We start from the raw sequence: 16,410 nt of genomic DNA on the forward strand, positions 1-16,410 counted from the left end.
CACACACACATATATACACACGCAAACATGACATTTCCTGGACTACTTTTACTTACCAGTTTTTCCCCATTGTACGTGTACCTTTTTCAAGCACTTTCCTCAGACGATTAAGTGGCCGCACTTCGGAGAAGCGCTCGAGCCCTCACCTGTACAGTAAGTCTGAGAGGCAACTGGAGTTGCTAAATGCTACTGGAAAGAGGATGGCCCAACGGTTATCTCCATAAACGCCACAAACATTTGTGAAGTTCAGACTTCTACATTTACAAACATGTGCAAGTTTCTTCCAGAAATGCCTAACGACAAAGAGCCAAAGATTTTACCTGCTAGCTGCACTATACCGGATAACATTTCCACCTTGCATACTTCTTTTATTTAGTATATTGCGTCTTTGTGGGCAGTGTTGACTTATGGGTGTCAAAAACGGATGTCACGTCCCGCCTGAGCTGATCATTCAGAAAAACTTGTTTCGAACCGTAGTTCCGGTTAAGTTCGGTGTTGTAAATGTTTTACATCTTTGACATACAAAGGTAATGACACTAATGTATGATACGTAAAATGTGAAACTGATATTATATTGGACTTGGTCGATACGACGAAATCAGGGCAAAGAAGACAAAACTTCAGGGAATGTGTAGTTTATTTGTTTGATTGCGTTATCCCTGCAACAGGCAGGGTGTATCATCATTATACATTCAAATACCTGTTAAACTATGTGATTATCTAAGTTATGCTGTATAAACTATTGGAGAATATTCAAAGGAAATAATATATTATTCCAAATGCATTTTATTGAGAAGCTGTTCTGCAGTCGACTTCCACCGAGTTTTCGAATCGACACCAACTGCCTCGGCCATAGTTTTTATTAATCGATTACCCCCACGACTTATCTGTGTATCTTTGTTTAATGAAAAAAACTCAAGTTTTTTTCATTCAAGCTGGCCAAATATATATACTGAACCTCCTCACCTACCTGCTATAAATAATAATCCGTCTCAACAGATTTATCGGAAAGGCCAATTCGCGATGAAGTAACAGGATTTCCTCCTCAAAAATCAAACGAATAAACACCTCGCCTTCTTTTGAATTATAGTGTACAGTGTTTAATCATAATTATCATCTCTCTTGGTTCGTTTTAACTGGAATGCAGCGGCCATTCATTATCTATGGTTCACAGAATTATATGTAATTTCCTTGTAAAAAAAAAACAAGTGAAAATCTTTCAGCCTGTCGAAAGGCAATCCATATAGTTTTCTGTGCTGGCCAATATATCAAATTCATTTTACGTTTTTGATTCGGCTGCTCTTGGTAACCTTGCCAAGCGTATTTTTTTGAAACAATGCCATCCATGTCCTGCGCAGTGCATCCGGATTGTGTTTACGCGGCGAAGCGTCAAAATAGTAACTTTTTAGTTTAAAATTAGAGTATTAATTATGATTCACTAAAAAAATGTACAGCGTATGTACGTATAGAAATATATTTATGATGTTTTTCTTGTTTGTATGCATCTTGAAGGACGAAAAAATGATGGTGAATATAGTTTCGTCTGTTCATATCAGCTGAGATGTAAATGTACATCAAAGATAGGAAAAGTACTGCAAAATTCATCATTTTCTGAAGGAGGGCAATTTAGTCCAATATACGCAAAATTACGTGACCTGTTCGACACGATGCTACCAAATGGAGACTATTCCCTGGTTTTAAAAGGAATCGATCAATAACTCCTTACAATTGTAGAGAACGGGGTTCAGGACACCATTAAAATTCTGTAATTGACGGTGGTTGCTTGTTAATGTTCAACTAATTAGTATAGGCAAAATAAGTTCCATAGATGATAAGGTTAACTTCAACATGTGAAAAGGAAAAATTAATCAGATTTGTTCCAAGAACGTTTTACAGTAAGCAGTAGAGGTGTATCCGACCCACACAATAGCAAGCATCCAAAACATAAAAGCAATGTGGGTAATAGATTTTTAAATTTATACATTTTTGCAGGACGTTTGTCTCTGTCTCTAAGGGTACCTATTTTCATTTCCTATTCAAACAAACTATCACGCAGAGCAAAGGTGCACCAGGAGTCTTTTCTCACTTTGAAATAAGTCACTGGGCATTAAAGAAATGCGATCGTAAACCCGCTTTTTATGACGACGATTAATGTATCTTCCACTAGTTTAATGAACATTAAACTGTTGATAATTTCCAAATATTTGCTATCACCCTGCATGGCGCTATCTATCTATATTTTGTAAAACCAATAAGTTCGTAGATATCTATAGTACGGTGTCACTTTCTATCTACTATAGATGCGCGCGCATTCGTCCGATAAGGGCACTAAGTGTACTTCGAGTACCACGCTATCTAAAAACCTTACAGACCTTGCACAGTCGTTTATCCAACATTTAAACAATGAGAAGAAACTCCATTCTAGTTCTTTTGCTTGTTCGCATTGAGCTTCCGTCAAATCCGATACGATTGGACAACTTTCTATTAGCTCAGTAAATGGACCTTACTGTGCATTCTCATATCTGACGAAATTCTGACTGAAATTCAAGTCGATTTTGATCTATTACTCTCCTTTGGTTAGAGTCTCTGAGTTTTATTGTTCGTTTATACGCCCTGGCGCAATTTCCAACGATATCTGAAAACTTACGGCGGTTTGGCAGCACCAGAAGGTCGGACAGAATCACTCTCATCATTACCAACTTTGTTCCGATGTACATGACGAAAGTGAACGATGACAATGAGCTCTTTGTAGAGACAGCATTTTATGTATAGCAATAGGTACGCTGTTTTGGATGCAAACCCTGCATTGGACAAAAAGACTGAATCAACAAGTTTCATATGTAGAACTTAACGTTGTAAAGCATGTTGTAGATTTAGACCCTGTAAACTTTCTCTGATTTTGGAAGGATATAATTTATCCGAAACACTTGTAATTTGCATTGATCAAATTCCGACTCAATAAAATTCAAGAGATTACACATTAAAATTTCACCGTCATCTCAATTAACGTTGTGTATTTTTTTTAAATCAAGATACTATTACTGATGGTATTCATTAGAAAAAAAAAACATGAATATTCATGTGAGAAATCGTTAGGCTTTCATTATGAATTCTTCATCAGTTTTAAATGCCCCATAAATTAACGTTCCAGAACACAGCACTGTCCGTTCACAGTGGCGTGGAAAAGGAACACGAATGTACAGCCATACTCAGTTAAGTTTTGGCAGGAAAAGGTATCGATTCATAAAGAAACCAGTCAGCGAGGCACGAGTGCCGTCATACCTTCAACACACCCCATACAACGTTTGTCATAAATGTTTTTTTTTTTTTTCTTTGAAAGAGCAGTCTGGGCAGTAGCAGCAAACCGCAATGAAACAAAGCTGCGATGAGTGACATTAGAATAACGACAACACCTGTCTTGGAGACGTTAACGAGGAAGCGCTCGTTTCTGGAAAAAGTACTCGCAGAAGGCAGCGTCGCCAAAGCACAAACAAAGCTCTGTTAGAAAAACGCTCGCGAAGAGCAATGATTACAAGCAAAACGCGTGTACCTTGGCGGAAACAAACGGATGCCGTTATTGTAATTATAAAAAAAAAAAAAAAGAAAAAAAAGTAAGCATTACTACGCTTTTCTAAAGATATCTTTCTGATAACTGTTATGTAATACATAATACAGATAGAACCAAAGAGTAATTATAGTTTGGATAACAAGAAAACGCGATGGACATGTTCGTGCCAGTGATAAAAAGCTACGTCGAGGACTAAATGATGCTGACTTGTCAAAGACTATACTTTGTCGCTGGTGACGTCTGCCCATCTGCATTACTACAGGGCCGGCTGCTCGTTTGTTGTATTTTTAAGTATGTTCTGAAGCACGTTTTATGAGCGTTTGTAAGGAAGTTGTATACTAGGTTCGGGATGGCGCCTATTTTAATTTAACCATTACATCTTTTCCTTTGCACAAAACTTTCAATTACGGAGTTTTGAGTTTGATCTTGCCGTCAGTCAGAAGCCGAATACAGTCAATAACCTTAATCTAGATGTGTATAGTTCGTGTCGAAAGTTTCAGCCGATGACTGAAAAGTTATGGTATTATACCCGACGAAGGTCCGATTCGTAACACGAGTCAAGAAAAGAGATGTCTGTGTATTTAAAGTTGATATTCTGGCTCGATAACGGAGAAGAAAGACATGGCCTGCACTAACAGTTCAAAGGCAGAATCAATGTGTCACCCGGGACCAACAAAAAACCGTTAACAACAGAAAAACCAGTGTCTGCCACGGCGGAAAATCAATGTTAGGAAGAGTCAGGAAGTTTGAGTTCAACAATGAGATAAGAATCACTTAGCGGATTTTCGCATAAAAAAGATTGTCGAGCCCTTTATTTTTAGCACTGAACTCTTTCCCAGAATTTTCAACAGTATTTTTCGAAAAAAGATAAAGGTTCGTGATGTAAAAATGGGCGGAAGCTTCTGTAAAGCCGACGAAATAGCTCTTCTGTATAACCTAAGACACACACACAGATATTTGCAGCAGAAACGAGTACATTTGATTTAATAGTAACGCCAAATCGATTAGAAAATCAGTACGGTACTAAGAAAAAATATTTAGCAAGTATTGAGCCAAAGAAAATGTCTGCCGTCAGCGCGGCAACTAAAACAAATTGAAGGTGACTCGATACCTAATAAATGTAATCGTGAATAAATATTTTGAGTTTTAAGTATGGTATCATCGTTAAGCACTGCTTAAAATGGCTGGCTCTTTCTATCACGGAACAAGTGTCTCTACGCACTGTTTCGAACTTAGGCCACCACACGTGTCCCTAAGCGCATTGTACGATGACTAAGTAGTAGTAAGTTTGTCTAATAATTATAATAATAGCAATATATTTGATTTTTCAACTGCACTTTATTTATTTTTTGACACTAAACCCGCGAGTTGAAATCTTAGTGGAAGCTTACTTCTCGCCGCCAAATCCTAGCGTACAATAAGCAGCATTCTAATGAATTCTGCTCTAAGTTGTCAACTGAAAACTCGCCGCACTTTATGGACATATGCTAACTTTTTACTTTGTACATAATTTACGATGTCGTCAAAATGTGAAGCAGAACAAAATACTGTCTATTTATTTTTAAAAAAAAGTGCGTTTTAGATTCGTTCATTGCTTCAGACGCTCAGTTAGAACTGCTAATGTGTTTTGTATTAAGTTTGTGATTGTTGTATAAAGTAAATAAAATGTAAATATATGTCTGTTTGATATTACTTGCCCATCACATAACGCAGCTATAATAACAACACGTGGTTCAACCGAAAAACATTGTATAACAGCAACGATAGCTAAACGTAGGATTCTTTTCTCACTTTACTCGTATGTTTTGATCAGACGCTTCAACATCAAGAACGTACCTAGATTAACGTGAGACTGCCTAAAGTCAGCCGTGAGCCAAAGAGCGGTTCGTCGTTTGAAGACCCAGGTCCTTGAGATCTTACACTACGCGTATTTATCTAACTATCAACGTACCAATTGGCCAGTTGCTCTATTGCAATCTCTTTCGAATGTCCTCTTCTCTACTAAACTCGTTGATCACGCGGCGATATGTTGACGTCATTCAGCTTTCAACCCGACGCACCTGGCCTGTTTCCGGCTACCAAGTCAATGGCTTTTGTATATCTCTGCACGTAGAATTGGCTAAACAGTGCAAACAATATCACTGCCTGCGAAACGTTGTACTGTACTACGATCGGGGGAAAGCCACAGTTCCAGATCGCGAATAGGACCATATAAATGCCAGCTATAGCGAACTGGATTAGTTGTAGAACTGTTAGGTAGCGTTTCCACCAGAGGTATGGTTTCATCGTACTGAACGTCGATAAAAAATAGTACGAGTACATGACTACGTGAATCATTGCATTGAGGATTCCGATGTGATACACAGATATTGCCCAACCCGATCGGAGGTAGACGTAGACTGCAAGAAAAACAATTTTCTCTTTGAACAATGCTTGAATATGGCCCAACTAACTGAAAATCATTTGTTCTTTTTTTTCTTTCGTTGAAAACAAAATGTCCCTGTTTACTCTAGTCAATTTTAGGCTAACTTAATTATCGCAAAATACGTTCCACAAGTTCGCACACAACGTGAAAGAATCGGGGAAGAGAATTAAGGCATAAACAAGATAGGAGACCGCAACAAACAATTCAATAAAATTAATTAAAATTAGTTAGGATTACACGTTTACCATGTTATAAAACTAAGAATGAAATACAGTATCTAGCTAGCACCGGAGGCATGCTTACCTGAACAACACTAAAACCGTTGATTATGATATAGCAATAATATCCTAAAATAAGTTCCTGAAGTTTTTCAAAGTCTAAATAGGCTGGTTAAAGCTAGAGAAAGAGCAACTTCTAATGTTTAATAGGTCAGGCATACGGCAGTAATTTGAAGTTCTAATGTATATTTGACAAAGAAATAGTTGGTACTTGATCACTTCGCCAATTTTCTGATATAACATCTATTTTACATGTATAACATCTAACTATAACATTTATTTGTTGGGCTGATAGTTTCATAGGACCACACCAACCCTTTTCATGTGAATTTTTTCTTTCTTTAAAATGTGTAATTTTAGTTACATTTTCGCAGCTTACGAATGATAAAAAACATACCCCTTCTTCAATCATAATTCACCCCTACAGTTCACTAGTATCAAATGTGATCTTGCTTATATCTGCAGAGTCCTGAATCACACCTCTAGGCCTACAACAGTTACGTCACGCCCAACTAAGGGCTGTCATTTGTTGGAATTGGATTACCTTCACAAGTGTATGACAGCTAACAGAAAAAATACAAAGAAATAAAACAATGTTGTGACCTCGCTTACCCGATGTGACTACCATGGCATGATGATAAACGTGCAGGAAAGTTACATGCGATAGCTTCTTAGCGAGGATAAACAGCAGCGTATCAAACATGTCAGCAGCGCGCACGTACAAATATACTGTACTAAAGAAGATCAAATGTTCAGTGTCTCCCGGACCTTCGAGATTAGGCTGGTCAGTTGTGGGCAGACTGCAAAACATGTTAAAACGCCCCGTCCCTCGATATCTCCATAACAGCTCGAGTGCTTGGCAGCAGAACCACAAGTTACAAGTCACCTGTATGTGCGGGTAGAACAGATCAGCTGTTATTTGAAATATTTTTTTTGCGAAAAATATCGAATACTGCCACAGTTTTTTACTAATTTTATAAATTGTCTTTTTTACGGTTTGCATCTGTTTTGATCACTAACTCTTTACATAAATGTTTGGGTCTTTCTACGGACTGAAATCTTGGCTCCTTGAGGGCCAACACCGGAATAGACTTGAGTCAATCGTTTTAGGACAAAGCTACACGGTCAGCGAACGACTCGACTTGAGTGTGATTAGGTTACAGCTATATAATTTCTATAAATGGTTTCTTTGAGTGTTTAGCTAATTCCCTCGCATCTTCAAATAATTATGTATTTAGAACTCTCAATTAAGAATAGACTCAATGGATAGAGCGATATTGGCCCTCAACAATACCAACATCTACAATTTCTCATTGTATCGTTTGTTTGCAAGAACAGACGATACGCCTCACGGGTGTAGTTTGGCTCGCAATCCCAAATTTCAGAGCATGCTCGCTAAAGGTAGAAGCACAAATATAAATTTATGTAACTCAGGAAACAAACGATTTATCAATATTGTATCAAAAGGGCCACTAAGCTTAGACCTTGACTTTAAATTTCTGTTTGTGTATAGTAGACAGCCTAGGCTATCGGTCTTTTAGGCCGTCTAGAGACAATCGTCCTTTTTAAGCATTGCTTTCGTGTATTCTCCAGGAAGAGGACCTAGAAATGACGTTATAACGTTTTCAAGATAAAAAATAGATGTGCATGCATAAAGAAAAAATCATAAGTCAACATGAATTAGTCTAAGTTTTCTGGGATGTTTTTTAGACATGCTTTTGGAAACAAAGGGTAATAACTACCGTACAAAATCAAGTTAGAATAGATTATTATATGTATTATAGAATTGTTTTTAACTTTTTCAAGCGACATATTTTTTATTATTATCTACGTGGTGCCTACAGATACATTCGCGTGATATACTCTTTACCTGTAAAATATTATACACCCTTGTCAGTCCACGCACGTTATAAGGCCTTCGGTCACGCATATAATCCGGACCGAACTTTAGAACGATGGCGATATAGACGACCACTGTGGTAAACACCAATGATGGATAATCGAACAGAAGTCCTTTAAAACGATGTTCCCGTGGAAAGGCTGCCATGAGATCCATTCTGATACTTTTCATACGAAACCAACATTAACGATACAGATAAGAATTTCATCAGAAACTACCCGTCTGAATAAGTTCTTGTCGTATATTATCGACAAACTAAACCGAATAATGTACGTTCAGGTTTATAAATTTTTAAACTGCCAATAAGCATACTTTAGTAAACGCTACAAGTTTTTAATAAATAGCCGATTTCTATTTGCGCCATTTCATTTCTCTACTCACGACGTTGGTCAGAATTGTTCTATGGGAAAGACGTAATTCTAACTACTACATGTCTAAATAATGCTCTTTCTCATCAGGTATTGACAATTTTGCCTTAACAGGTGTGTATGCTCGCGATTCCTTAAGGTTGACTAACGATTACCAGGCCTCTTCTACGTTCGCTTTTAACCTATTTCTGGCTCGAACCAATAGAGAGAGCCGGGTCGTATGTAAAATCTGATGAAAAAACCCACTCAGGCCTTTTCAGCGACTTTTTTTTTTATAACTCCACTCTGACCGGCCTGGTCTGCCACTCGTCGAACGCACTAAGTGATTTTCTATTCGCGTTCCCTAGAGCTTTGTAATACGGCACTTTTTCTACCAGATGCATACGTCGACTTCAATTGCTTTATTTCAAAAACCCTACTTACCACCTAATTTAAAGAGGACGACACACGGTCTGCATATTGAATATTACTCTAAATTCACTGGCGTTTACTGTGTACGTATGCACACGAGTACACATCGTGTGTATACATAGGTTTTTAAACAAACTACTTTTTTTCGTTTCATACATGTTGTATGCACTTGTATATATATACACGGATAAACTTCCTATACTAACAATGCCATATGCTGTACGCATCGTAAATGCCAATTAAATGGTTTTTTTTTTAATTAAAATACTGAACGAAATTCGTCCACCAGTGGCGATTTGATCGAGACTGCATTGTCTAAAACTGTCAACGACACGGATCTTTTATCAAGACTTGACCACTAAAATCATTAATAGAAACATTATAATAAACTTTTAGCTCTAACCTTTATAGAATGCTTTACCGCACGCATTACTCACAACTCACATTGCGTACTGTATACACAAATATCATTATTGAATATCATCTGAATCAGTTTTTGGCTCAGATTCGGTTATCGATACCAAAGTATGTGGATATATATCTAGAATAAACACATCATTCCTACTCCGTGATTTTGCTCGGAAGTGAGTACGGGTCCTCAGTTGTTGGTTCACTTTCCGATCGTTTTAGCAGAAAACCGCATTAAAAAGGCAAGCACGCCGCGCACGGTTAAACACCCAAATAATGCCAGACGCAAGCACGAATTGTTCTAAGGTGTTTAGTTTAGACGGGTCTATGTACATATATCAGTTCGCGGACAACCTGAAGCCATAAAAAAACCCTTTCACCGGGAACACTCCTTTTGCCACTTAAGATAGCCCCCGTGCCTACAGTCGTCCTTACTGAATAAGTTACTTCTCAAGAGAATCCCAGCTTAATTATCTAGCTAAACCGTTAGCGGTCGCATTGTTTCCCGGCGAAGTCACAAAATTTCAAGGCCACGACAATAGCTTCTAGCGGTTTTAACCTCCCCCCCCCGCTCCCTCCAAAGTTCACTTGTAACGCGAAGCATATATAACCTCGTATAGGACACGCGCTAAGAACAGACAAATTCTATTGTTATTTGACGACGCTTTAAGATAATGCATGTGCAGGGGGCTATCTTCTGAAAAGCCCGTTTTTAAAGGCTGACAAACCAGTCACGCGCACACACACACAGTCAACATTGCAAACGCATGCCTCGGAGCATCGTCTACAAAGGAGAATATCACATTCTGCTCCGTTAAATTAAGCACAATCTTTTTTCTATTAGATTTACTGTGGTGCGCCATTTACTATATTATAACTCGACCTGGTAACCCGGTTTTTCCATGAGTCAGCTTCTGGTACGCGTAACGTGCACGACTAACAAACAGCTAAAGAAGCCTGGTGCTTTCAACGTTTCTATCTTCAGGATGACATCGCTTGATTGCTGTAGTTGTTTTTGCCTTAACATCTCGTATATTTACTAAGAAGCAGATGTTTCTTTTTAAAAAAAATACATATAATATATAGAAGTGCCTATGGACAATACGAGCCTTTGTTTTACCCATTTTTTCAGATGTCAATAAATTTGAGCGAGAATTGCAAAACGATAGGGTGTTAAGGTTATCCGATGAAGCATCATAAACTACGCCGCAACAACGCTCACGAATTGCGGATGACGTATAGAATATAAATAACGGTTTTGTGCGGTTCTACATCCAAGCGTTCTCTGATTTCACCCTTTAGATATTCAGCATATCTCACTTTTCTAATAGAATTTCTTTCCGCTGAATAGTACCTAGGTGTATATATATTAAAATAGTAGGTACGAAATCATTAAAGTTTCGAATGGGCAACCTTTCTGAATACCGACATTATTCACACGTCTTTCCCAAAACTGCTGAGTGCCTTATCTCTACTATTAATCAAATAGAGCTAATAAAGATACGAAAAACAGGATAACAAACGACGAGATTAAAATATTGAAATTTAAATTCGACGTTTAAAATCGTAAGCGCTTTAATCCATAGCGAAGATTGAAGATGCCCAAAAAACAACGGTATAAAGAGGTCCATTTTAGAAACGTACCAAGTAGAAATAGTTGAACACAGTACTTATTTAGAATGTATAAGGTATGCATTTATTGAGATATAGGCCACAGGCAAAATGTTAGTTTGCTTTATAACTAAAGGCAGCAAGATTCTAAGGGATATTATATGACATCTGTAATGGAATATGGTCGCGAACTTGTTAAAATTGCGCAGATATCGTTAGAAAAAAATCTCACCGATGCACCTAATCATATCCCGCATATGAGATTATTAAGTGGTCATAATCGGTCACGGCAACTTCCAAATCTTCTAATACTAATAATCTTTTAATCTTCCCAAAAAAAGAGTGTCTAAAAAGTGATAAATGAACGACTTAAGCTATATTTTGTAGGTTGAGTTAAAAATTTCTTTAATTTTCTCATTTTATGAGATCAACAGCTCTTCTCGGTAAATATTAAAGACGAATCACCAGAACTGACTTTTTTCTTCATTCAAATACACTGTACTTATTTTTTGTTTTCAAATATTTAGCATCCTGGTACAACTTCGGCGCAATGAATGCGGAATATTGTGAAAAAAATTTTAACCGAAATTCCTGTACTGTTTATGAGTGCCACAAAAATGTAACGGTAGCTGAAGCCGACAGGATTTTCCTCAAAAGAAAACTCTTCAAGTTCGAGTTTCACGTTCGGGTGAACGATTTCCGTTCCCGCGACCTGTTTAAGCCTTAAACTATTTACGTCGAGACAGGCCGCATCATGGTGGCAGAAACAGATCTTATTTTATTCTCTGCATCTTTTTCCCACCCCTCACCATCACCGAATCTCGTAGGATTATAAAAGTCCACAATATTAAATGGTCAATGTACGCTGGGAGCAATTACTTTAATCAGATATTAGTGTTAGGGTTAATTTCGTAAAGTACGAATGGCCCATGGATCGTCACCACAGATACCGTTCGTGAAAGCAGCAGGCCTCCATTTGTAGAAGGAATTTGAAAATCTCACCGCAGCTACTACTCCAGACACGATGTCTATTAATTTATTTACCGTAAACAATTGGAATTGTTTGGCATGGAAAGGCGGCTGTGAACTTTTTCGTTAATGTAGATTTAAGCAAATTTATCAGACTAAAACAACAGGGGTTACTATTTTGTTACCTACAAGTACGGGTGCGATCTCGAGAAATAGCCGGAAACCCACAACTAAAATATAATCAAAAATCACTTTTATTTTTCATACAACAACAACAATGTAATAATACATACGCAGTGTCAAGAAGATTAGCTGTTAGCGGATGAGCAAGTACTGGTATTTTGCTAACTTCTCCAGCACACAGTCTTTACAATAAGATATCTTATTGACTCCCGATCGATAGCACACAGCTGATTCAAATGAAATAGAAAAGCCCTAAGCAGGTCCAGTAGGGACAGAACCCCCAGCGGAGACGAGCCCTTAACGCTATATAGAAGAGACGATTCTGATAACTTGTCCACACAGAAAGAACAGCTAAGTATGATGAGAAAAACAAGTAGTTTGACCTGTAGTTAGATTTAATATTGATACAACAAGCAGGTGCTGTTATAGAAAACCATTACAGTCAATTAAACTATCGACTTGCCTAGCTGCAGTGGTATTTTGCAGCACAAATAGTTCAAGTATAACGATTTAATACTGTGTGTCAGCTACTATACATTACAAAGTTGAGAAAAGTAATGAGATAATTGTGTAGTGACTGCAAGAAAATGTGCTTACACCAGTAACCCTTTCCTTTATTTTACCAATAACTAATTGACTCAGTAAAAATAAAGCTGAGAGATTTATAATTGAAACCTTTTCTCACTTTCTTCTGAGAGTTCTTTCATTATCTCTTGCGCTTGTTTCGCTACTACCAACATCATAACCTTATCTATTTTAAAATGTACGTTACGTTATAAAGGAATTATTAAAAAGAAATGCTATTGTGTTAAAAACTTTCCTGGAATGTGCTGTTATCGTTTCTTCAACGATTTTCGCTAATTTTGAATCAAGAAAATGCATTTGATCGTTTCAGATGTTGCTGAATCTCTACGAACGATATGGTTATGGCATAACTAAACTTGTTTTTAGGGCCTTATTGGTTTAGAGCGTATGACCATTGCAGTTGTTCGATTTACGCAGTCTTATTCCAACGAGGACAAGTGATTCCGCTTTGAAAAGCTTTTATTGTAAAAATAGTGTTCTACAACGTAACGTAAATTGCATCTAGAAATGAATGTCTATTTTAAATCATTATGCTATAAATCAGATATTTCTGTACTTCCAATGTATCATTTGAGCCCACAACGACACGGCGATCCTAAGATATTATATGCATTTTAGATGCGTTTACTGCACTGTTATAAAAAAAAAAACACCTCTCTTATTCACACAAACGGTTATTAAATTTGGAGCATAGAATGCAATAAACGCTCATGCCATGCTCTTCAGAACGGCTTTGTTTTATAATGGCGCGACGCCTCTCTTTGTTTTGAAAATGAATCCATATTGTTTTGAATCTGAGACCGTTTACTAAAATGCAGTTACTCAGGTTTTCAGCGAACTGCGGCGAGTTATGAAAAATCAGAAAACTGATGAAATGATTAACGTATGTGCGTTTCATCTTTGCGACGGAAATACCCTGTCTTCTAAGACTTGATTTACTGCTGCAAGCACTACTAGAGGGCACTAGTTAGTAAATTAATACATTTGACTTGAAACTAAGTTCTGTGTTAGACAATCTACGAACATAAATGAGGAAGTAGTGAGAACCGGTGAAAACCGACTCGGGTCAAAGGGCACGAATGTGCACCATAATAAATAAGTTACTATTCTTTATAGATGATAATCATACGTAATATGATCAAAAATAAAACATTGGATTAGTTTACTGGGCTGCATTTCGTACCTACTATGATTGCCTACCTTGGAAAAGGAAATGCTCCTATAAAAAAACAATACAATCATGCTGCAGCAAAGTTAATAAACGGTTGCATATATTTGTTTGCTTATTTATTTATTTAACTATACTTGTCGTGCAGTATATGTCATTGGCGGTGATATAAATAAAAATTGTGTTATTACAAGGCAGCAAGTGCGCATCTTACGATATCCGTATCAGTGAAGTTCGAAACTCTCTAGCACTGAAATCTATTAAACAATCCAGGCCGAGCGTCGGCCAAGGCCCAGAGGACACCCAATCTAGTATTATGACTTGTTATTTTTATAATAGCGTTTGTCTAACACTTTTTAGCCGCTATCGCAGTCATTCGGAAATTTGCCAGTAAAAGTAAACAACAGATATGTCGTCAAAGAGGAGTTAGGAACGTAATTCACCAGTTATTAAAAATAATGAATAATAACTAATAACAGCTAATAAAATCATTTCGTTAAAGAAAATTCAGTTACCTTTCCGATATATTTACAATAATGATCATAGAAGCATCATTATCTTAAAAATAAAAAATGTAATTTTCAGAGCTGCTACACTCTTGCGAAGTGCTCGTTAACACTCATAACTTTCCGCGAGTTTTCCTCTGTATACATCTATGGCGGGCGTCTGCGCGGTGTCTTCCCGGATCTTCACATCCTTGTGCGTTCTCTTTAAGCTGCCCTTTCATTTGTTCTTGTTATTTTCTGGCATCATAGGCTTGTGCAATAACTTACCGGCGAATTTCTTCAATGACGTTACAAGATTTCTCGGATACTTGTTGTTAGAAATTGTTTAGCATGAGCGCATATACATAGTTTAACCACGGTAAATATGAAAGGTAGGAGGATTATAATAATTCAAATCTGAGCCATAAAAATACAATATATTTGCTGAGCGAAAAAAAACTGAACAGTCCAGGGAAGTGAGAAACCGCTATTATGTATAGGTCACAGCTATGATAAATAGAAAGGTAACAATTAGAGTAAGCAGTTACCTTTTATAACGTATATTTCACGAAATTTAGCTCTACTTAAAAGCACGTTGCAGTAGAGCTACGTGTGCTGCCTCCCGAATCTACTAAAACAACGGCAACCACTAGTATTACGGAAGGCGCTGCCAAGTTCAATAAGTCTATTTTTACTAAACTACACGATTCCTTGACATGCTTTGCAATTGTTCACGTTATTACAATAAAATAAAGAAAAAAGTTATTTTTGAAATAAGTTTGCTGAGTGAAATGAAAGGAAAAATGAATTTATTTAATAAGTAATTGACCGGCTGTCCACAAAGCACCTCGTATGTCTGACCAAGTTTAACTGTGTTCCCATCCGAATATATTACTTAGTTGCACAATTATCGTAAACGCTGTATATGAATAATATTATAATAATTCATTTATGAGCATTTGCTTCGCACCCTCGCTGTGCAGTACTTGCGGCAGTTTGGTTCCACCGACTGTCAGTAAAAGGTAGAATAAAATCATATTCTAGAATCTTGTATCAAGGATCGAAAATACATACCCATTAAACTCTAGACGGAAGTATGTATTGGATCGCTCCAGACGGTAAATATATTTTTTAATAGATGAATATGACTAAAGGGAGGAAAGTCGCAAATGGGGAGCACTGTTAAGCGTAAATTCTCGTGAAACTTGAATGCTTTGCATGAACGTTTTCAGAATTTTTAGTGGTTGTATTAATGGTGCGCAGAAACAGAAAAATTCGAATTAGAATGATTAAACCATATTTTCTCTCTACTAATTGTCCTTACGGAATACATACATCGATTTCTCGTTTGAATATTAAAACGAACGATGGGTTGGCTTAAGCAGTCCATATCAAAAAGAGAGAAGTTGGCCAAATTCTATTAAAAAAAATATTGCATATATAATAAGAAAAACAAGACTGGCAAACTCTTCGATTTCGTGTTTGCTGTCCAAGAAAGAAAATATAGCTGCATCTACTACATCGTTAGAATTTAAAAGGCAAATTTTTTATTGATTTTAAAAGGTATTTTATGCTAGAACGGTCTGTACTCGCATTATTTTATAATACCTGGGCGAAATGTTAAATAAAAAAAAAAAACCATATACCAACCTTCATCTAATGCGGTCTAGTTTTATAATCGTCGCTCGTCACCACATTTCATTCACAGCTCGGTATACAGGATACAGAAAATTTATCTTCAAAGTCAGTTCCATAGAAAAACGCTAAGTCTTTTGATGAAAAGATAATTTTCAATAGCAATAACCATTCATGGGCACTAGTTTAGTTTGTAACAGTACGGGCTAGCCCTGTTCATTGACATCACAGCGCTCGTCTGAATCAGAATCAGTTGTTTCTTAATATAGAGGTGAAACATGAATACATTAGATCGAAGCTTTATTTTTTTTTCGACGTCTAGATTCTAAGCCATTAGAAATTATTTCAGATTAGTGAAGGGTTTAAATCTTATTATCCAATGGCTCTTGAGTTTTGCTCGTCAAAAAAATTTTGCG

At 37.0% G+C, this 16,410-nt stretch overlaps 1 protein-coding gene and 1 long non-coding RNA gene across 5 annotated transcripts in view; one reads left to right on the forward strand and one right to left on the reverse strand.

The window, feature by feature from the left end:
- LOC111255509 (uncharacterized) overlaps nucleotides 1-16,019 on the forward strand; it is a 32,794-nt gene extending 16,775 nt beyond the window's left edge. For both annotated transcript variants that reach the window (XR_002675523.2, XR_015318959.1), the window contains 2 exons: nucleotides 92-527; nucleotides 14,460-16,019. This is a non-coding gene — a long non-coding RNA (uncharacterized LOC111255509). The remainder of the gene's footprint in view (nucleotides 1-91; nucleotides 528-14,459) is intronic.
- On the reverse strand, nucleotides 4,887-12,305 carry LOC111242988 (very long chain fatty acid elongase 5-like). Of its 3 annotated transcripts, none has more exons than XM_086977194.1 (4): nucleotides 12,232-12,305; nucleotides 8,142-8,334; nucleotides 6,884-7,157; nucleotides 4,887-5,967 (listed from the first exon to the last, which is right to left on the reverse strand). In XM_086977194.1, the coding sequence occupies exons 2-4, from the start codon at nucleotides 8,325-8,327 to the stop codon at nucleotides 5,615-5,617; spliced, it is 813 nt and encodes a 270-aa protein (XP_086833320.1). In that variant the 5' UTR covers nucleotides 8,328-8,334; nucleotides 12,232-12,305; the 3' UTR covers nucleotides 4,887-5,614. The 3 variants fall into 3 exon arrangements, with proteins under 3 accessions (XP_086833320.1, XP_022643719.1, XP_022643720.1); XM_022787984.2 differs by lacking the exon at nucleotides 12,232-12,305 and adding an exon at nucleotides 9,516-9,624; XM_022787985.2 differs by lacking the exon at nucleotides 12,232-12,305 and adding an exon at nucleotides 9,354-9,624.
- Nucleotides 16,020-16,410: the final 391 nt, after the last annotated feature.

This window comes from Varroa destructor, unplaced genomic scaffold, assembly GCF_002443255.2.
Source record: "Varroa destructor unplaced genomic scaffold, Vdes_3.0 BEIS01000001.1, whole genome shotgun sequence".
Classification (NCBI taxonomy): Eukaryota; Metazoa; Arthropoda; class Arachnida; order Mesostigmata; family Varroidae; genus Varroa; species Varroa destructor.